The sequence below is a fragment of the Podarcis cretensis genome (assembly GCF_951804945.1).
Source record: "Podarcis cretensis genome assembly, chromosome: 14".
NCBI lineage: Eukaryota > Metazoa > Chordata > Lepidosauria > Squamata > Lacertidae > Podarcis > Podarcis cretensis.
The window spans coordinates 41,630,351-41,652,069 of NC_137183.1; the positions used below are offsets into that span (position 1 = coordinate 41,630,351).

At 44.9% G+C, this 21,719-nt stretch overlaps 1 protein-coding gene and 1 long non-coding RNA gene across 2 annotated transcripts in view; one reads left to right on the top strand and one right to left on the bottom strand.

The window, feature by feature from the left end:
• Window positions 1-3,337, bottom strand: part of SMG1 (SMG1 nonsense mediated mRNA decay associated PI3K related kinase) — a 71,403-nt gene extending 68,066 nt beyond the window's left edge. Inside the window, exon 1 of the mRNA XM_079952290.1 lies at window positions 2,960-3,337. Coding sequence (XP_079808416.1) covers window positions 2,960-3,057 — 98 coding nt within the window. The 5' untranslated portion in view covers window positions 3,058-3,337. The remainder of the gene's footprint in view (window positions 1-2,959) is intronic.
• LOC307202476 overlaps window positions 1-21,719 on the top strand; it is a 95,535-nt gene that overhangs the window by 63,896 nt on the left and 9,920 nt on the right. The gene's annotated exons all lie outside the window — the stretch shown is intronic.

Below are 21,719 nucleotides of genomic sequence, written 5' to 3' on the forward strand. Positions count from 1 at the left end.
GCTTGCTCCTGTGATTTGCTGCTCCCTGCAAGAGGTTGGAGAGAGCTGAGCCGACAGAATTAACAAGGGCTGCATTGGCTGGCTCCACGGTTTTCCCCACATTGTGATTTTTGCATAGCACACACATATGTATATTGCCAGGTCAAAAATTATGAGACCAATATCATGATATGGACTTCAAACCAGTTTTGGATGATTTACTGATATATCACCCAGCCCTAGTAGTCACTAACATCTACTATCAAACACCTTGCCATTGTTTCAGACAGCAGCAACTCCTTGGAGCCCTACCTAGGGATGTCTGGAATTGAATCTACATCCAAAGAATAAGCCTCCACCAAAAAAGCTATAACAATTCACCTTAAGTCCTTATCCTGAATGACAGAGGCATGAAAGTTTGTACTTCATTTACAATACATTCAAAGTGGAGTGCTGTGTATCTTAGCTGTATCATTTATGTATCTGAAAGGATGAAGTTGGTTCTCGGACCGATTACATCAAGCTTGTTGCCAACATGCTTTTTAAGTGATTTTTCTCAAATGAGATTATGACATTGATGCAATTTTATTTATACAGTGCCTTCAGTTTAGCCTCTCATCATTAATTTATAACTTCTCTCTTTCCATTATTCAAAAAGATTAGCAACATTCTGTTTAACACTGTTGTTGCCTTACAAACTTCAAACCCCTCTATGTTGCGGTTTAGCAGTGTTGGCTTTAGGAGCAATCTCACGTCCTGCACTCTCTATTGTTGACTGTCTGGTCCTAGTCCAACACTCTAACCACTACACCACTAAATAAATGCTACTGGGAAAAGTGGAGACCAAGAGAGACCAGGTTGTTGTTTTTTTAAAAAAAAAACTACTTACATGTGTCTTTTTAACAGTAACCCCACATGTCACATAGCAAACCATTTTTGAAACTGAGGGGACTTTCATGAGCAGACTTCTTAGTGGTCAAAAAACCACACTGGCCATGCCCAAGTTGTTCCTTGGATACCAATTTGCAGTACAAAACTCATTTGCCCTTTTGGGAGATGTCAAATGATTTATCTCAATATTACTGACAAGCAAAACTGAACTATTATTTTTACACACCTGAAAATGTGGAACAGAACCAATGTTTATTTTTTGTAAACTGCTGAGAGGTCTTAAAACAATCAATCAGCATATAGATGTTGTGGAATAAATAAAATAAATAAATCTTATCATCATTTAGGTACATGACATTATCACCTCACATCCATTTCTTTAACATTGATACAAATAGCACAACCCTATAAACATCTATTCTAATGTCCTAGAGTTTAATAGAACTCAAATAAGTGTGTATAGCACTACAGCCTACATGCACTTTGATGTCACCAATGTGCTGCAAGTGAGAAGATACGTCCTGAGTACCTTGGTATAGTGAACATATTAGACCAAATTATGACAAATTTTAAAATTAAAAATAGAAAATCTGAAGCATTAAGGATTTAATTTTATCACCCATTTAAAATACTAGATTCAACGTAAAATCTAACAGCATCATAAGCAATCTAAAAAACCCAAATTTAAGAGTTAATAGTTTCAAACCCTTTCAAGTACTGTAAATGCATTTTGAACTAGACACTAAATCCTTGACACAAGTCACCAGGCCTTCCTTATGTCTAGACAGTATCAACAAGTTACCATCTAGACAACAAAGTTGCAACTCCAAAGTCCTGTGAAATTAACCCAGTGGATGAAGGCATCCAATGAACAATTAATTCAAATTCCTTCAATCATAGGAAGGAGAACTGCAAAACCAGAGGATGGGAACGTGCATGGAAACGGTACCTGGCGCAAGGGCTGGGAAACCTGTGGCCCTCCAGATGTTGCTGGATCCTAACTCCCATCAGCTCCAGCCAGCATGGCCAATGGCCAGAGATGATTTTGGTTGGGAGTCCAGCAACATCTGGAAGGCCATAGGTTACCTATCCCAACCCAAAGTCCTCTACTGTGGGTATAAATGCTGTATTTCATGCTTTTGCTCTACTGCAGCATTTGTTATGGCGTCAGCTTTTGCAGAGCCCATTAATATTTATTATTCCTCAACTGGCAAGGAGGGGTGTGTGCCTCTCTCTAAATTATCCCACCCACTCGTAGAATCACATCTGGATGGGATGGTACATAAAAGCCATCGAGTTCAACCTCCTAGGCAGGACCTCTTAGTACAAAAACTTCCCCCAGTATACAAGTTTCCCACCCACCCCATGCCAAATCCTCTTTCCCACCAGAGGAAAAAAAAAGGTCTATGAATTAGGAAAAGCCCACCACGCACGGGGCCTATTACCTCCAACCAGCGCACTGGGTTTGTCACACACATGCAGAGAGAGAGAGAGTGAAAGCAAACTTCCCCGCACACACACGTACCCGGAACCAGTATCTCCACGGAGGCCCTGCCAACAAGGGTGGAGGTGGAGAGACACAGACATAAGAAAGGAACAGAGGAAGAAATGGGGTGGGATTCCACACGCACATTTGCCCACCCGCTTTAAACCTCCCTAGGCCTCAAAACCAACCCGAAGAAGCGGCGGCAGTAGTAGTAGTAGTAGTAGTAGAAGCAGCACGACCTCCCTCCCTCCCTCGTAGGCCGCGAGGGAGAGGCATTGCAAGGGCTTCCCCCGTCTCCTGCCACCTCCTCCTTCCCGCTCCGACGATCCCCAACACGGGCCGAAGCGGCCAGCCTCTCCCTCTCCGCGCTAGGCCGCGCCAGGCGAGCCCTGCTGCCGTAGCGGCGGGTGGGCGCCTGAGAGGGCAACTTCCCTTCAACCCCCACCCCGGGCGGCCGGCTCCCTTCCTGCCTCAGGGCCTCCGACCCCTGCCGAGGCTGAGGGGAGCGAGGGAGGCACCCGCACGCTGCCCTCAGACCCTAGGCCGCGCCGCCGCCGCCCCGCCGTAGAAGACACCCGCCTGCCTGCCTGCCCGCTCGCCCACCTGGGTTGCCAGTCATTCCAGCTCCGCGGGTGATAGTGCTGCCTGGTGCCGGAGGAAGAAGCGCCGCTCAGCCGAGACCCCGGGGCTCTGCGGCTCATTACCTTGCCCGAGACGGCATGGCCGGCCGGGGAAGCGGCGGCGGCGGCAGGGGAAGGAGGAGGAGGAGGAGGAGGCAATAACAACAATAATAGCAGCAGCAGTAAGAAGAAGAGCGGCGGTAATGGAGGCGAGCGGCTACTGCGGCTCGGCGGGGTGGCTACTCCTCCTGAGGCGGCGGGCGCTCCTCCTGCTGTCTCACACGGGAGGCGGGGAGGCGGAGGAGGAGGAGGCGACGACAGCGACGGCGGCCCCGCCTGCTGCTAGTAGTGCTGCTGCTGCTGCCTGATTCCAGCAGGCTGAGGCGAGGGCCCGCGCGCGGCATGCCGGGAACGCAGGCCGAGGTGACCGCCTGCCGCGGAGCATCATGGGACGGCCGCTGCTCTGGCCGAGTCGTGAGGGGAGAAGGGGTTTGGGTTGAGTTCTTCCCGTTCCTACCTCTCCGCTCAGGGCATGGCAGCCACAGCTCTCTCTAGCTGTCAGATTCATAATAACAATAGACATATTTAACAAATGACAGAGAGGAATATACAGACAATAAAACGAAAAGTAGTATTTAAGCAATGCCAAGAGCAAGAATAATTAGGATACAGTCACCGTCAGTGCAAACATATTAAACTTGTGTCAGTGCTGCAACCCCTCCAAAATGGCCATATGGGCATCTGCAAGCAGAACTGGCGTCTTCAGAGACATCGCCTTTTAAAATGTGGTTGGGGGTGTTATTGGGTGGTTGTTTTTATTTTGATTATATATTTTGTGGTTTTATATTTGGATTTCGTTCTATGAACCACCCTGAGATCTACAGGTACGGTATAGGGCAGTGTATAAATTCAATAAATTGAAGGAGAAGAAGAAGAAGAAAAGGGTGCTGGGTCAGGAAATACGTTCAAATTCAGCACAAAGCAGGGCTGTGGGGTCCTCTGCCCATTGGGCAATTCCATAGTAATGTTTGCTGCCCTGGGCTCCTTTGGGATGAAAGGCAGGATATGAATCTAATAAATAACAAGGACAGTTAAGTATAAATTGAAAAGTGAATATGGGAAAGTGGGTTCTGTGTTGCAGGTTAGGAGTCAGAGGTAGAACAGTTGAAGACCACCACTCTAATATTCAGCTTTGTCACATATCCATGGAGTCTGGTGTTATCAGACAGGGAGAAAAAACGTCTCTTTCCACTTTCTCTGTGCCGTGCATAATTTCATACATTTCTACAATGTGAACTGCTACTCTCCTTTAAACTAAAAAAGGCCAACTTGCTGCAACCTTTCTTAGTAGGGAAGTTGCTCCGCCCCCCTTGATCATTTTGGTTGCCACTTTATGAACCATTGTTGATTTCATATGACTAGAACTATCAACTTGGAGTGGGAGGCAAGTAAAAGCTAGATATATGAATGCAGCTCCTAATGAATCTTCAGGATTCTTACATGAGATTTCCCCAAACCCAGCATCTAGACACACCTCTTGCCCTTGGACTGCATTGTAAATATCATAGTGACATCTCAATAATATCAGTAGCTTCCCAGAGGTCAGCCAGTCTTATTTTCTATGTTGTTAGGCTAAGAGAACAGTGTTTTGCATAAAATCATGGATAAGACTGCTCCTTTTCTCACCTGTAAGTCCTATTGAATTCAGTGGGTCTTACATTTTAGACGCATATAAGATTGATCGACACTTGGGTTTATGGCTAAGGTGAGATCTGAACTGAGAACTCTCCAAATGACTATAAAGCATTGGGATTCTAAGTGGTACATTGTTATGGCTCTTTGTGGACCATTCCTTTGCTAGGCAAATTCTTGGTTAATAAGTCAGGATGGTCTATTTTGTCAATGGGAGCTCAGATATGGTTGCCAGATAGCATGGTATCTTTCTGTGCTTTTGAATGAGATAGCTATCAGGGCCTGGTGAAGTTAAAACCTCTTAGATCACTCAATGAATAGTCATCATATTTTTATAAAATTTTAAATAATAGTTCTTATTTAAAACACACCTACAACCTGCAGATAGTAAGCCCCACCTTACAAGGGACAGTTCTTCCTGTATGAGAATTTTCTAAAATGATGCCTGCTGCAACACACAAAATCTAAAAAAAAAAAAAAAAACCCAAGCAAACAAAGGAAGCAGGCTTTTTCTTTAGAATTTTTGGGTGCTTTCCCATTTGCAAAATTATGCAGCTTGAATCTGTCAGTTAGACACATGAACTAGGATTTATTTAACTGGGTGACAACCTTGCTAGCTTTGCACTCAGTGCTCCTGAGAGCAGCGCCTCTTCCCCGGAGCTCCCCTTCTTGCAATCAAAAGTCCCTGCACCAGGAGTGTCCTGCACTAGATGAGGTGTCATATGAACTGCATCTGGTGCATGTAGGGTTTACAGTATATCCTGCCATGGTCATGTGGCAACTAGCCTCTGCCATATTCCAGGGAAGGGGGCAGCCCATAATTCTTGAATCAGGCCCACCTGTTGTTTCCTATTGAGCAAGCCCTCCTTCCATCAAACCTTCTATTGGTATAGGATCCAATTGGTTGTAAGGGTGTGGCTGCCATCTGCAGGGGGTTGGATGTGCTGCCAGGCACACCCCCATTGGCATGCCCCTTCTCTGCCTCCATCAAACCCCATTTTGGGGGTGACCTTCCCAGCAGATTGACAGTGGACATAATCTCCCATCAATTGGGCTGTCCATGGGGAGAGGAGCGGGTTCCAAGAGCAGCAGGGAATTTCCACCCACATGGACTCTCTCTATCACTGAGGTGGGAATTCCACCATAGTGAAACTCCCTCTGACCTGGAGAGAGTCCAGGGTTTGGATTGCACAGTAAATGCTAAATATAAGAAAATATGCATTCTGGTGGTGATATGTCTCCTTGGCAACCGTGTTCATAATTTGGAACCAAGATGTCTGCACTGAAAATATGAAACAATATCCTTGACCACTTCCCGAGAGAGAAAGCAAGAGAGTCGTTTGAGTATAGTAATGAAAACAATAACACTTCCTTTACAAGGAAAGGTCTATAAACTAAACTATGATAACACAGGTCTATATTAATACATTTGCCGTTGCTCTATTTTTGGAGACATGTAGAAAAGGTCACAACCACGAGCCTACCTCTCTTTATTTCATGAGAAATCTTGTTAAGGTCAAACTTTATTATGTTTATTATTTCAAATATTTCTAAGCCACCTTTCAGGACAATAGCCTTGGCAAGGCTGCTTACCTTATAAGTAGCATAGGAAACTGGAACATTGGTCCAGTGTATTGTCTACACTGGCTGGCAGCAGCTCTCCAGGGTTTCATTCCTACCCGGAGATGCCATGAACTGAACCTGGGACCTTCTATATTTGCAAACCACTGAAGAAACATAGGCAGGGTATATTCCTGATTCTTCACAAAATGGGTCCCAATTCAACGGAACAACAAAGTAGCAGCCAGTGCTGTGCAAGCGGAGTCAGAGCAAGGCTGAAACTGCACTTGCATTTTCAACAGAGCCTGGCCCAAGACATTTTGGCACCTGAGGCAGACTGCAGAATGGTGCTTCCCTCCCTGCCAGGGAACAAGGAGAGAGGGAATATCTACATCAGGTACAAGTGGGGGGAAAGATCAACATTGGGATCGGCTGCCCCAGTGGATCCTGCCATCTGAGGTGGTTGCCTCACCTTGCCTCATGAGTGGGCTGGCACTGATTTTCAAACATGGGCCACATTCACACCATACATTAACACAGTCATGGCTTCCCTCAAAGAATCCTGGGAGCTGTAGTTTGTTTTGGGTGCTGAGAGTTGTCAGGATACCCCCTACTCCAGTGTTTCCCAACCTTGGGCCTCCAGATGTTTTTGGCCTACAACTCCCATCATCCCTAGCTAGCAAGAACAGTGGTCAGGGATGATGGGAATTGTAGTCCAAAAACAGCTGGAGGCACAAGGTTGGGAAACACTGCCCTACTCCCCTCAAAGAGCTACAATTTCTAGAGTTCCCTGTAGAGAGGAGTTGATTGTTAAACCATTCTGAGCACTGTATCTATGAGGAATCTCCTAACAACTATCGGCACCCGTAACAACCTAAAGCTCCCAAAATTCTTTGGGGGAAACAATGAAGGTTTAAAATGGTATCATAGTGCTTTAAATGTATTGTATGGGTGTAGCCACTTTGATAATCACAAAGGATCTTTCTTTCTTTCTTTCTGACCATTAAAGCCCTAAATGGCTTCAGCCCAGTACAGTGGTACCTCGGGTTACAGATGCTTCAGGTTACAGATGCTTCAGGTTACAGACTCCGCTAACCCAGAAATAGTACGTCGGGTTAAGAACTTTGCTTCAGGATGAGAACAGAAATCATGCAGTGGGAGGCCCCATTAGCTATAGTGGTACCTCAGGTTAAGAACAGTTTCAGGTTAAGAATGGACCTCCAGAATGAATTAAGTTCTTAACCCGAGGTACCACTGTATACCTGAAGGAGTGTCTCCACCCCCATCGTTCAGCCCAGACACTAAGGTCCTCCTCTGAGGGCCTTCTGGCGGTTCCCTCACTGCAAGAAGCCAAGTTACAGGGAACCAGGCAGAGGGACTTCTTGGTAGTGGCGCCCTCCCTGTGGAACACCCTCCCTTCAAATGTCAAGGAGATAAAGAATTACACAACTTTTAGAAGACTTCTGAAGATAGCCCTGTATCGGGAAGTTTTTAAAACTTGATGTTTTTATATATGTTGTAGGCCGCCCAGATGGGCAGAGTATAAATAATGATATTTCTTTGGAGCATGTGATTCCGATATTGCTTCATTTTCATTGGTTCCTAATTTGTTCCTAAGCCCTGATGAATGTGCATCTTGTCTATCACCCACAGCAGGGGTGGGGAACCTTTTTCTGGAGTGTGGAGCCACACTCCATTCTGGACAGCCTTCCTGGGACCACATGCCAGTGGTGGGTGGGGCAAAGCAGCAGGTGTAGATATTACCTTTGTGCAATAGGATAGTTTCCACTCACACTCACACACCCCTCTCTATCCACCCACCAGACAAGCAAGAGACCTTATCAGAGTCTTAGAGGAACACATTCCTCTCCTGCAAAAACATTTTGGGTACATTGCAGGGCGAAGGAGGAGTCAATGTATGGCCTGAGGAGAATTCTGTTGACTAGGTAGAGATTGGAAATCCTGGAAGCCAAGACCCGGGATTTACCGTGGCAAAACATGCAGCAAAGAAAAGCATGGAAATATATAATAATAATAATAATAATAATAATAATAATAATAATAATAATAATAATTTTATTTATACCCCACCCTCCCCATCCAGAGTCAGGCTCAGGACAGCTAACACCAATAAAATTACAATAAAACATAATAAAACAAACAAACAAATAAAGAAAAACAGTTTATTAAAATACAGGTTAAAATGCAATTTAAAATGCAGCCTCGTTTTAATAGTAGCCCATAAATCAAAACCATAAGGGGACGGAAACATAAGGGTCAGACTGAGTCCAAACCAAAGCCAGGCGGAACAGCTCTGTCTTGCAGGCCCTGCGGAAAGATGTCAAGTCCCGCAGGGCCCTAGTCTCTTGTGACAGAGTGTTCCACCAAGTCGGAGCCAGTACTGAAAAGGCCCTGGCCCTAGTTGAGACCAATCTAACCACCTTGCGGCTTGGGACCTCCAAAGTTTTGTTATTTGTGGACCTTAAGGTGACCGTCACATGGATCACTGTGGACCTTAAGGTGGATCTTAAGGTGACCGTCGCATGGATCACTGTGGCCAGATCAGGGCGAGAAAGGTAACGGACCAACTGCTTGATACAGTGGAGATGGAAAAACGCCACATTTGCTGTGGCTGCAACCTGCACCTCCATGGAAAGGGAGGCGTTGAAGGTTACACCCAAGCTCTTGACGGAAGGCGCTGGCACTGAGTGAGCCCCCACAAGAGATGGGAGTTGGCCCCCCAACCCCGTGTCATCCCGACCCAGCCAGAGGACCAATGTCTTTGAAGGATTTAACTTCCACCAGCTCCCACGCAGCCATCCAGCTACAGCTTCCAAGCATCTGGTCAGTGTATCCGGGGCCAAGTCAGGGCAGCCGTCCAACAACAGATAAAGCTGCGTGTCATCAGCATATTGTTGACAATCCAGCCCAAAACTCTGGACAATCTGGGCAAGGGGGCGCATAAAGATATTGAAAAGATATTGAAAAGATAAAGGCTATAAGGGGGCGCATATGTCTGGACAGGATATCTTGCACTGTTTATTTAATTCAAAAGCATCTTCAGGAAGTTCAGCTTCTCACCCCTGAAAGAGCAAAGATCATGGAAGGGAAAGACAACTTGCCCAATTAACAGATCTTATAAAAAAAAAAAAATCACTCTCTACTGCTGCTTTTAATTACTTTTAAAAAACCAACCACACACCTGCAGGAGATTCTATCACAGATCCACTGTGTCATGTCTAGTTTGACCTTTTCAAGAAGAAGAAGGTGCCAGCTCTGGAGAAAACAACTAGAATGCACTGAGACGAGTTCAGATTTCCTGGTTTGAAGATAGCATTTGGAGTTCATAATAACAAGCGTGGGAAAAGGCAGTACACTTTGGGCAGGGGTTTTGATTTAACAAAACCAGCCACCTGTACAACTTTCAGCAAACCTTTTTACCTTTGACATTAAATAAATGCAATTAATGAGGCTTACTGCAACCACGCTTCAGCATGAAGCAGTCAGATATAGACCGCAGCTCCTTTTCTTTTCCCAATTAATTCTGTTTAAGGGGGGGAAATGTTAGAATTCTGTCAGAAGGCCAAACATTTCTTAAGACCTAGTTCTCACCGAGCTGGTGAAACTGTGTGTGGGCTACATCACTTCAGACACAAACAGGAGGCTCACAAGATAGAATTCCCTCCACGCCAAATCAGTTGATCCTAACAGAAATCGACCAAGCCCCACTTCTATCTATTTATTACCATTGGTAGAGTACAATGGCAGGAGGGATTTATTGTTAAAGCAGCCCAGGAATTGTAGCTCTGGGAGGGTAATGGGGGGCTGGGGTGTCTCCTAAAAACTCCCAGCATCCATAAGAAACTACAGTTCCCAATAAAGGTAAAAAGGTAAAGGACCCCTGGATGGTTAAGTCCAATCAAAGGCAACTATGGGGTGGCGGTGCTCATCTCGCTTTCAGGCCGAGGGAGCCGGCGTTTGTCCACAGGCAGCTTTCCGGGTCATGTGGCCAGCATGACTAAACTGCCTCTGGCGCAACAGAACATTATGACAGAAACCAGAGCACATGGAGATGCCGTTTACCTTCCAGTTGCAGCGGTACCTATTTATCTACTTGCACTGGCGTGCTTTCGAACTGCTAGGTTGGTGGGAGCTGGGACAGAGCAACAGGAGCTTGCCCTGTCGCAGGAATTTGAACTGCCAACCTTCCAGTCAGCAAGCCCAAGAGGCACAGTGGTTTAGACCACAGCGCCACCCGCCACCCGTGTCCCTCTAGCTCCCAATATTCTTTGGGGAAAGCCATGACTGTTTAAGGTGGAATCTTAGTGCTTTAAATGTACCGTATGTTGCACAAGTGGCCTTATAGTAATGAGCCTGCGAAGTCAGCTCAGGCCTATCCTGCACTAATTTTCACTCAATTGTTGGCATCCTTTTGTCTCGGGGGACGATGGAGGACTGTGCCTTTGGGCATGAAGTCAAACCACTGGAGATAATACCTGTTTCCTTGGTTTTCCTAAGATATGTTCAATGAAGTGCTTAATTCATTGCGTAATGAATCTAGTTTTTCTTATTACATAAGGGATGCTGCAACTCTCTCTATTTAGCAACATTTACTCTTCGTTTTTTTGGGGGACGCAGGTGGCGCTGTGGGTTAAAGCCTCAGCGCCTAGGACTTGCCGATCGAAAGGTCGGCGGTTCGAATCCCTGCGGCGGGGTGCGCTCCCGCTGCTCGGTCCCAGCGCCTGCCAACCTAGCAGTTCGAAAGCACCTCCGGGTGCAAGTAGATAAATAGGGACCGCTTACCAGCGGGAAGGTAAACGGCGTTTCCGTGTGCGGCTCTGGCTCGCCAGAGCAGCGATGTCACACTGGCCACGTGACCCGGAAGTGTCTCCGGACAGCGCTGGCCCCTGGCCTCTTAAGTGAGATGGGCGCACAACCCCAGAGTCTGTCAAGACTGGCCCGTACGGGCAGGGGTACCTTTACCTTTACCTTTACTCTTCGTTTTAAGCAGTTATGAGAGGAAGAGCTTTTTCAAAAGAAATAATTTCCTGGTGGCTTGGCTTTACTTCTGCAAGTCATCCATCAGAGGACTCTTTGGCATGCTTTCATTTTGCATGCCCTTCTCATTCTTCTTCCCTGTGGGAAATAGCTAGTGTGGGAATTAAAATTTGTTTTTGGTTTTTTTAAAGCATACTCTGCCTTTCTACCAATAGTCCCCAAGGCAGCTTAAAGAACAATTAAAACAATGCAAGGAAAGAAAATACAAAATAAAAAGTGATGGGAGTTGTGTTGGTCCATGGGGGGGGGGATGAGTACAGTGGTACCTCGGGTTATAGACTCTTCAGGTTACAGACTCCACTAACCCAGAAATAGTACCTCGGGTTAAGAACTTTGCTTCAGGATGAGAACAGAAATTGTGCAGCAGTGGCACGGTGGCAGCAGGAGGCCTCATTAGCTAAAGTGGTACCGCAGGTTAAGAACAGTTTCAGGTTAAGAACAGACCTCCAGAACGAATTAAGTTCTTAACCTGAGGTACCACTGTAGTTGCAAGTTTTATTCGGAGCAACTAAAACATTACAAAGAAGAAATAGTGTTTGAACACCAGGAACCCTGCTTTTCTAGATCATGTGAAAGATCGCATATAAAACACTGAAATTATCAGGTAAGGAAACATCAGTAAAAGTGAACGAAGTGCTGTCTGAAGTTGACCTAACTCAGTTTCATTAATCTCTACTCTGAGTAGGACTTAGAATCATAGAGCTGTAGAGCTGATGGTCATAGAGCTGATGGTCATCCAAACTCTGCTTCATAGAGCTGATGGTCATATCATAGAGCTGATGGTCATCCAAACTCTGCTTCAAAACCTCCTTTAAAGGAGAGTCCACTACCTTCAAGGTAGTCAGTCCAACTGTTGAACAGCTCTCACCATCAGAAAGTTCTTCCTAATATTTAGTCAGAATCTCCTGTATTGTATTTTGAATCAATTTGTTTGGGTCCTACCCAGAAAACAAGCTTGCTCCGTCTTCCATTTGACAGGCCTTCAGGTATTTGAAATTGGTCATCTTATCACCTCAGTTTGACACAATCTCTGGGAAAGATGATAGACAGACAGATAGATAGATAGAGTGGTACCTCGGGTTACATACGCTTCAGGTTACAGACTCCGCTAACGCAGAAATAGTGCTTCAGGTTAAGAACTTTGCTTCAGGATGAGAACAGAAATCGTGCTCTGGCGGCGCAGCAGCAGTGGGAGGGCCCATTAGCTAAAGTGGTGCTTCAGGTTAAGAACAGTTTCAGGTTAAGTACGGACCTCTGGAACGAATTAAGTACTTAACCCGAGGTACCACTGTAGATAGATAGATAGAGATAGATAGATAGATAGATAGATAGATAGATAGATAGATAGATAGATAGATAGATAGATAGATGATAGATGGATAGAAAAACATATTCCTTTGTGTGATGAAAAAGCACTCATCCTTTTGTAGCTCCTCTATCAAGAATAAAGGATGTGGGTGGCACTGTGGTCTAAACCACTGAGTCTCTTGGGCTTGCCAATCAGAAGGACGGCGGTTCAAATCCCCGCAACTGGGTGAGCTCCTGTTGCTCGGTCCCTGCTCCTGCCAACCTAGCAATTTGAAAGCACGTCAAAGTGCAAGTAGATAAATGGGTACCGCTCCGGCGGGAAGGTAAAGGGCGTTTCCATGCGCTGCTCTGGTTTCGCCAGTGATGCTGGCCACATGACCCAGAAGCTGTACGCTGGCTCCCTCGGCCAGTAAAGCAAGATGAGCACCGCAACTCCAGAGTCATCCGCGACTGGACCTAATGGTCAGCGGTCCCTTTACCTTTTACAGTGGTACCTCAGGTTAAGTACTTAATTCGTTCCGGAGGTCCGTACTTAACCTGAAGCTGTTCTTAACCTGAAGCACCACTTTAGCTAATGGAGCCTCCTGCTGCTGCTGCGCTGCCGGAGCACGGTTTCTGTTCTCAACCTGAAGCAAAGTTCTTAACCTGAAGCACTATTTCTGGGTTAGCGGAGTATGTAACCTGAAGCATATGTAACCTGAAGCTTATGTAACCTGAGGTACCACTGTACTATCAAGAATAAATGTAACAAAAATAGTTTTTATGTAGTTCCTGCATGCACCAGCAGATGGCTAGCTTTCCCTACAGATAGATCAAATGTAAACTTTGGACACTTCTTAGTCTCATACAACCTACACCAAGCAGTTCTGATATTTGCCAGGTGAAGATAACCTCTTTGGCATGTACAAGGTGCATGTGGTGGTGTCCTTTTGCATGTTGCCATCAGCTGTGCCTCAAAAGGCAAGGGGGCAGAGCAGGAGAAGTCAGGAAGGGCAGAGCAGTCCATCTTCAAGGATGAACAGATTCACATAAGACAGGAGTGGGGCACCATTTTCTGTCTAGGGGCCAGATTCCTCCATGAACAGCCTTCGCGAGGGACACCTCTCAGTGGTGGGCAAGGCCAGAGGCAAAAGAGATCAAAGCAAAATATATGATTCTTATTTTTATACATGTTGTCAGAGGGGTTTTTTTTTATGGAAAGCATCCATTGTTTATGCAAGCGAGTCTGATTAAGACCTCTAGAACCTGCACATTTACTGTCATTTGAGTTTCTGTATCTCCAAGGCAGGTAAAGTAAGTTACAGACATTCAGGGAAATGAATCTTAGCTCATTCATTGTATGAAATGCAGTTGAATTAATCAATTAACAGGACCACCCATTGCCTACTGAATAGCACATCCCACCGGGTTCAGATTAAACGGTTTAATTGAAACAGATATTGAACATTTAAAAAGCCCAATGACAATTGCAGGGCCCGGAAGAGTCATTATAGAACAGCAGTCAATAGAGCACACCTGCACCACAAGGCTTCACTGCAGAACATTATAAAACCTTCATGAATGAATTAGAACATCCCCTTTTGGATGCAATAAAAGAGGTTGTGCGGCAGACTCATTAGGCTATGTATGTATGAAATATACGCATATGAAATTAGAAATAAGTATATGTTTTACATAATCCAAAATTATAGTAAGTCCTACAACTATACAATACTGTATGTGTAAACTGATTTTTACAATTAAATTTTCTCAGTTAAAGAAGTTTTCAACAAAATAGTTATTTCTCTGACCTAAAAAATAACCTTTAACATTTGATTTTACAGTGGTACGATGTGTTAAGTACTTAATTCGTTCCAGCGGTCCGTACTTAACCTGAAACTGTTCTTAACCTGAGGCACCACTTTAGCTAATGGGGCCTCCCGCTGCTGCTGCGCCTGTTCTCATCCTGAAGCAAAGTTCTTAACCTGAAGCACTATTTCTGGGTTAGCAGAGTCTGTAACCTGAAGCGTCTGTAACCTGAAGCGTATGTAACCCGAGGTACCACTGTATATCTTTCTCAACAACATAAAAGACTTCAAAGCATCTTGGATACTTTTTTTCATTTCAGTAAGATAGAAACTCTTCAACCAAACAGTTCTCTCTTTCCCTACTTTCTCTTATGCTAATAATATCAGCAAGTTTTATAATCTACTTACCGTATTTTTTGCCCTATAGGACGCACTTTTTCCCTTCAAAAATGAAGGGGAAATGTGTGTGCATCCTATGGGGCGAATACAGGCTTTCGCTGAAGCCTGGAAAGTGAGAGGGGTCGGTGTGCACCGACCCCTCTTGCTCTCCAGGCTTCATGAAGCCCTGCGCAACCCTAGGGAGCCCGCGCCGGGCTCCCGAGGGTTGCGCAGTGCTGCCTGCACTCCGAAGCCTGGGGCTCCTGGGCTTCGCGCCTCCCTAGGCTTGCGGATAGCGGGCTGTTCTGGGGGCTGGGGTCAGGGGAAGCTCGGGTTCCCCTGCGCCAGCCCCGTGCCTGGGGGGGAAATAATTTTTTTTCTTTATTCCCCCCCCCCCAAAAAAAAACTAGTTGCATCCTATGGGGCGGTGCATCCTATGGGGCGGTGCGTCCTATGGGGCGAAAAATACGGTACACACTTTATAGCTCACGCTTTAGGTCATCAGGCTCCATCTGGGGTAAAGATGCTGGCATCCTGCACCCTGGCCAAGGAGGGGACATTTTGCAATGGAATTTTCTCTATGTAATATGCACAGAAATGCATATATTGGCGAAAATTTTGCATAAAATGCATAGATTAGTAAAAATGACATGCATTTTAATCAGGGGAATTTGCTTCCAAAAGTATGTATATTAGGAGAAATGCACACTAAACCTCTAATAAATGTTCGTATTGACATTTTCAAAAATAAATAAAAAGAATTTGAAAACTGATATAGAAATGCCGAGAATTGAACTCAGTATTGAGGTGGGGGGATGGAAACAAGGAGAAACTGAGATGGACAGATCTGCCCATCCCTAACGGTCCCCGATCTTTAAAAATAAAAACCTTAAACTGTTATTCATCAGGCAATTCAGGTAATCTCTGAGCACTTTGCTCCCAGACTAATCACACAAGTCAAGAGGTGGCTGCTAAGCAACTGAACCCAGGAGAAGAATCAATTTGGAGATATTGCTAAAAAACAGAATGATGGCAAGCAACTCTGGATGAGTCATCTGAACAGTGGGGAAGGGGAAATCTGCCTCCCCCCTCCTTTTCGTACAAAGGAAGCAATCTTGTGGCGCCGTCTTTATTTATACTAGTGCACTTAGGAAGGTTTAAATACAGTACACTGAGCGGCATTCAACTCACTTGTTCCATCAGTGCAAGGACTTTTAGCTGTGCAGTGGAACTTCCCCTCCCTCTCCCCATGCACCCCCTAAATCTGCCCAGGGGGTTCCCTCAAAATTCCCTGCAAAATACTCACAGCCAGGGCCGGGTTTAGGTTTGATGATGCCCTAAGCTACTGAAGGTAATGGGGCCCTTTATATGTCCAGCTGTCCTTCGTCAACAACAAATTGTTGCTGTTTTTTTGTGTTGAATATATGCTATATGTCCAGTTACAGATAGGTAGCCATGTTGGTCTGCCATAGTCAAAACAAAATAAAAAAATTCCTTCCAGTAGCACCTTAAAGACCAACTAAGTTAGTTCTTGGTATGAGCTTTCGTGTGCATGCACACTTCTTCAGATACGTGCATGCATACGAAAGCTCATACCAAGAACTAACTTAGTTGGTCTTTAAGGTGCTACTGGAAGGAATATGCTATATGGTAACTTATGGACCTAATGGGTATCTAAAGCCATTTGCACATAACAAAATAACCAGTCCATGCAAAATGTAGGCACCCTATATCTATAAATGAGCAAACCAGTGATATTTTAGGGAGCAGGCTAGCAGGTGGGGGCCATTACGTACATTATAGGAGCCTACACAACACAAACTGTTGCTGTATGTAGGTTTTATTTTATTTGTTTTTTATCTTATATTTTGGAAATGTACATCCAGGTTTTCCTTTAATTTTTGGGGAACCCCCTGGGCAGGAGAGTGGGGCCCTAAGCTATAGCTTGTTTAGCTTATACATAAATCTGGCACTGCTGACAGCCCAGATGCATCTTCAGCCTTGATTATTAGTGGTTTGATATAACCTCCAAGCTACCTAAAAGGGAGTTTTTAGAGCTGAATCCCTTTATCTTCCTTTCACATAATCCCAGCATTTAAATAAATAAATAAATAAAAACTTCTGAAATCAATTTTTACATTCAAAATAAATAATAAATAAAATAAATAATTTTGTATGCAAAATAAAATAAAATAAAATAAACAAATACACATGTACATAAGCAAGTTCTTGTGAAAACATTTGTGTCTTCTTAGGCACAACCTCTCGCTCCATGAAAGCACACAGAGATGGAGCAAATGGCTGCATTGAAATCTAGTTTGTAAAGCAAACACAAGAGATAGATAATATTGTTTATGACTCAAGAGGAGAAGATTGGCAGCTGTGTGCAGTAATCTGCCCACTACCTACAGTCTGAAAATAGCACATCCATTACTCGAGATCTATACAGTCTAAGGCTCGGCCCGCAATGCCAAGGCTCCTGTCTGAAGCAAAAGAATAAGAGCTTTCCCAAGAGCCATGTCATGTTAAGATAACCTTATCTGTGGCGCAATGAGATGGAGACATCTCTCTCCTTCCCCCACCCCTTAGGAACTGCATTGAATAGAAATCCAGAGCACCGCGACTGAGGTGGAAATGGCACAATCAGATGCTGCTGAACCTAATGGCGAACAGGCCTCCAGCTTCCACCGGCAACTCGTCTCTGGTCGGTCTTGTCGCTATGAAGCAGTTGCTGAGACTGAAGGTCTCCCCACAGCTGCTGAAGTACCCTCCTCTCCAGGGGTTTTTCTCAAGCAACTGGAGACTATGTCAGCATGTTGCCAATCTCTCCTCCGCTCTTTTCATGCCTCTTCTGGTTCTGGGAGACAACAGGGAGGGGAGCTTATCATAGCAAGAGGGGGAGACACCTGTGACTCTTCACTAGCTCAATTCATCTCTGCCTCTTAGCCTCTCTCCCACCTTTCAGCTTCTGGCTCTATTCTGGACTTACTGGTATCTCTGCCACTGAGTCTCCCAGCTCACTAAGCCCTGTTACTTCTACATCTTCCGAACCCCCTCTTCCCAGTCTTCTCCCTCTGACCAATCCTCATTGTCCCAGCACTATTCCCCAGGCTCTGAGCCTTCTTCCCTTGGGGGTTCCCCAGCTGGTTCCTCCAACCATTCCTCTGCGTCCAACCAGTCCATGACAGTTGGCTGGCTGGCTGGCTGAGGACAGGCTGAGGTTGGTTTGGCCATGCCCCATCTGCTTTAGTGGGCCAACCTCCACTATCCATTGGAACATAGGGCTGCTTCAGACTTCAAACTGAAGTACACACCCACATATTATCTTTCCACCCAAGGTGAATGCTGCATACCACAAACCCATATTTACAGCAAGCGCAAACAGACATCTAATCACATCACCTAAGCATATAGCCTATGATAGCTACCAGAAGTCATCCAGGCAGTGAAATTTGTGCAAATGGAACCATTAACACAACAAAGCATACAGATTGCACAAATAGAATAAACAGCACAGGAGTTATATAAATAGTACAGATGGAATATGCAGAGCTGAAGGGCACAAAGAGTGCATTTAGCAGAAATGACACAGGATGAATCAGGGATAGGAAACCTGTGGCCCACTGGTTGCTGTTGGACTACAACCATCAGCCCCAGCCAGCAAGGATGATGGGAGTTGTAGTTAAGCAATGTCTGAAAGGCCACAGATCCCCCATGGCTGGCCTAAATAATTCTGTCTTTACATTCTGAGGAAGGTGCCCAGAAGTTTTTTTTTTAAGGCAGTAGATATGAATAAGGACATATTGGGGAATTTTTTTCACAAGAGCCAAAGCCCTCTTATTTCTCTCTCCAGCAGGACCCCAGGAAGTGTGGAAGATTATACCAGTAACAAAATATTAGCAACATAATTACATCATTAGACAAGTGAGGGACAATGTTTTCACCAAATGCTTGGATAAATAGCCATGTTTTTACCTGTGTTGAAACGGCACTGTTTAGTTATTTATTATTTTATTAGATGCTTTATCCGCCCTTTGCCACAAGGTCATCAAAACATAACTTTCATGGGAATCTGAGACAAGTAAAAGTCAGCCTTGGAGTGTGGATACAGATTGCTGTTTGACTCAAACACAACAAAATTTGCTCCATCTCTCATGTCAGTGATATCTGTGGTCCATCAGAAATTTACTGAGTTAGTTCCATCTTCTTGAAGACTCTGGACAGTTGGCAGCTATCTATTCAGGGTTCACTGCAAGGATGCAACATCCCAGTTCCTCTAGATGCTGCTGTGGCACAACATCAGACAACAGGGGTTCATCACAGTGCAATTTGGGGGAGCATGGCAACCATATCCTTTGATTGCAAGAAAACTGTGACAGGTTGTTATTAGGACAACAAAATCATTAGCTGTTCTAATATTCCCCCTTCCTCTCTCCCCCCCCCTTTTTTTTTACATCTTGGATGCTTGGAAACCAGAAATCTGCTTTGGTGGCCTCCTGAGTCTCTTCACAACATTTCCTTCATACCAGATGGGACTTCTATCATGATGAAACTTTGATGGAAGACATTCCACTGTGCCGGGCTTCAAAAGGAATAAATGAACCCAAAGGAAAGTAATTTAGAGCTCACTAGATTCAGAATTACCTCCAGCTGTTCTCCTCCCTTGTGAGATAAGGAATCTCCAGCCAGCTCTGCATTGCTTGATGGTGCTTCTCCTCCAACTGTTTGTTTACCACGAGACCCTCCAGAATGACTTCAGTTCACTGGGGGTGAGGCAGCAGGTGGAAGCAATTCATAAATCATTTTATCTGAGATCATGCCGTCATTATCTGGCAGGTCAACTTGTCTCGGTTACGAACTGGTTATCTCGAAAGGAAATCAGATCCACAGTTCTATGGCAGAATGTGTGCTTTGCATGTATGTAGAAGGTCCCAGCTTCAATGTCTGGTGTTTTATTATGTTTTTATGTGTGTTGGAAGCCGCCCAGAGTGGCTGGGGAAACCCAGCCAGGCGGCCGGGGTATAATTAATAATAATAACAATTCCTTGACTTCTTAAAGTAAGTCTGGTGAAGACTCCTCTCTGAATCCCTGCAGGGCCACTGCCAGTTAGGATAGGCCAGAGTTTCCCAAATCTGGGTCTCCAGCTGTATTTGGACCACCATTCCCATCATCTCTGACCACTGGTCCTGCTAGCTAGGGATGATGGGAGTTGTAGTCCAAATACAGCTGGAGACCCAGATTTGGAAAACCCTCATATAGACAATACTGAGCTTGATAGACCAATATTCCAACTCTGTTGGACAACTCTCAATAGCACATACCGTAAGAACACAAGCAAGAGCCTGCTGGATCAGGCCAGTCTCCAGCATCCTGCTCCCACAGTGGCCAACCAGATCCTCATAGGAAGCCTGGAAGCAGAACCTGAGGGCAACAGCATCCCTCCCCCCACACCTGAGATTCCCAGCAACAGGTATTCTGAGGGATGCAAACAGTGGACGTAGAATACAGCCATCATGATGGCAAGTAGCCTCTGATAGCTTTACCCTCTGTGCATTTGTCTACTCTTCTCTTAAAGCCACCAGAGTTGTTGGCCACCACTGCATTTCTGCAGAAAGTAACTGCATTTTCAAGTACAGCTAGTTATTATTGAAATGGTTTAGTATCAGGACATTAGTTAATACCTGATCATCTGATGAGAATTGTTTAAATTGGCCTACTGCTTTCTTAGCGCAACTGCCTTTAAAAACTGACTTTCCCCATAGCCGCTTGTTGCTTTACTTCCTTTCTCTTCTAACTTTTTTTGGCAACTGTAGTCCAGTTTTCCTTAGCCTGACACCCTCCAGATATTAAGCTACATATCTCATCAATAATAATAATAATAAATAATAATAATAAATTTTATTTATATCCCGCCCTCCCCAGCTGAAGCCGGGCTCAGGGCGGCTAACAACATTAAAACAGTATGACATTATAAAACATTATAAAAATGAATTAAAATCAAAATTGATGGCAACCATAAACTAAAGCTTTGTAAAGATTGCCAGAGGAGGGGGTCAGGCTGCGCCCTGACCAAATGCCAGGTGGAACAGCTCTGTCTTGCAGGCCCTGCGGAAAGATGTCAAGTCCTGCAGGGCCCTTGTCTCTTGTGACAGAGCGTTCCACCAGGTTGGAGCCGCAGCCGAAAAAGCCCTGGCTCTAGTTGAGGCTGACAGCTGGCCATGCTAGCTGGGGATGATGTGTGTTGCAGTAATGTAACAGTATCTGGAGGGCACTAGGTTGGGCAAGTCTGGTCCAGGTATTTGAGGATAAAAAACAAAACAAACTCGTTCAGTGAATGATTCACATTTATGGAATCCTCACCTCACGTTGTTAAAAGTCACAATTACATTTTTGCAAAAGTTTCATTGTTTCGCAGTTACCAAGAGTTGTAGTCAACTAAGTCCTGCTCAGTGTTAGACCTATTGAAATTAATGAGCCTAAATTAGTCATGCCCATTAATTTCAATGGGTCTACCTCAAGTACAGCTAGTTAACGTGAAAACTGGGTAGTGCTGGATCTGTGCTTTTCAGATGTAGGATGTCATGTTTTTCTCTTGAATTCTGCAACGTAGGGACGTAAAAAGAGACTGCTGGATGAGGCCATCTCATCCAGCATCCTGTTCTCACACTGGCCAACAGGATGCCCCTGAGAAACCCTGGAGCAGAATTTGAGCATCTCTCCCTCCCTGTGGTCTCCAGCAACTGATTTTTGGGAGCATTACTGCCTCCAGCCATAGAGACAGAGCATAGCCATCATGCCTAGTATCCCGTGATAGACTTATCTTCTATGAATTCATCAAAGTCAACAAATTCCAGAGGGGCCGTTTTGTCAATCTGTTACAACAAAACACCAAAAAAGAGTTTTGGGGCTCTTTAAAGACTAATGGGTTTGTTGTGTCCTTTGTTTTTGTGGGCTAAAGG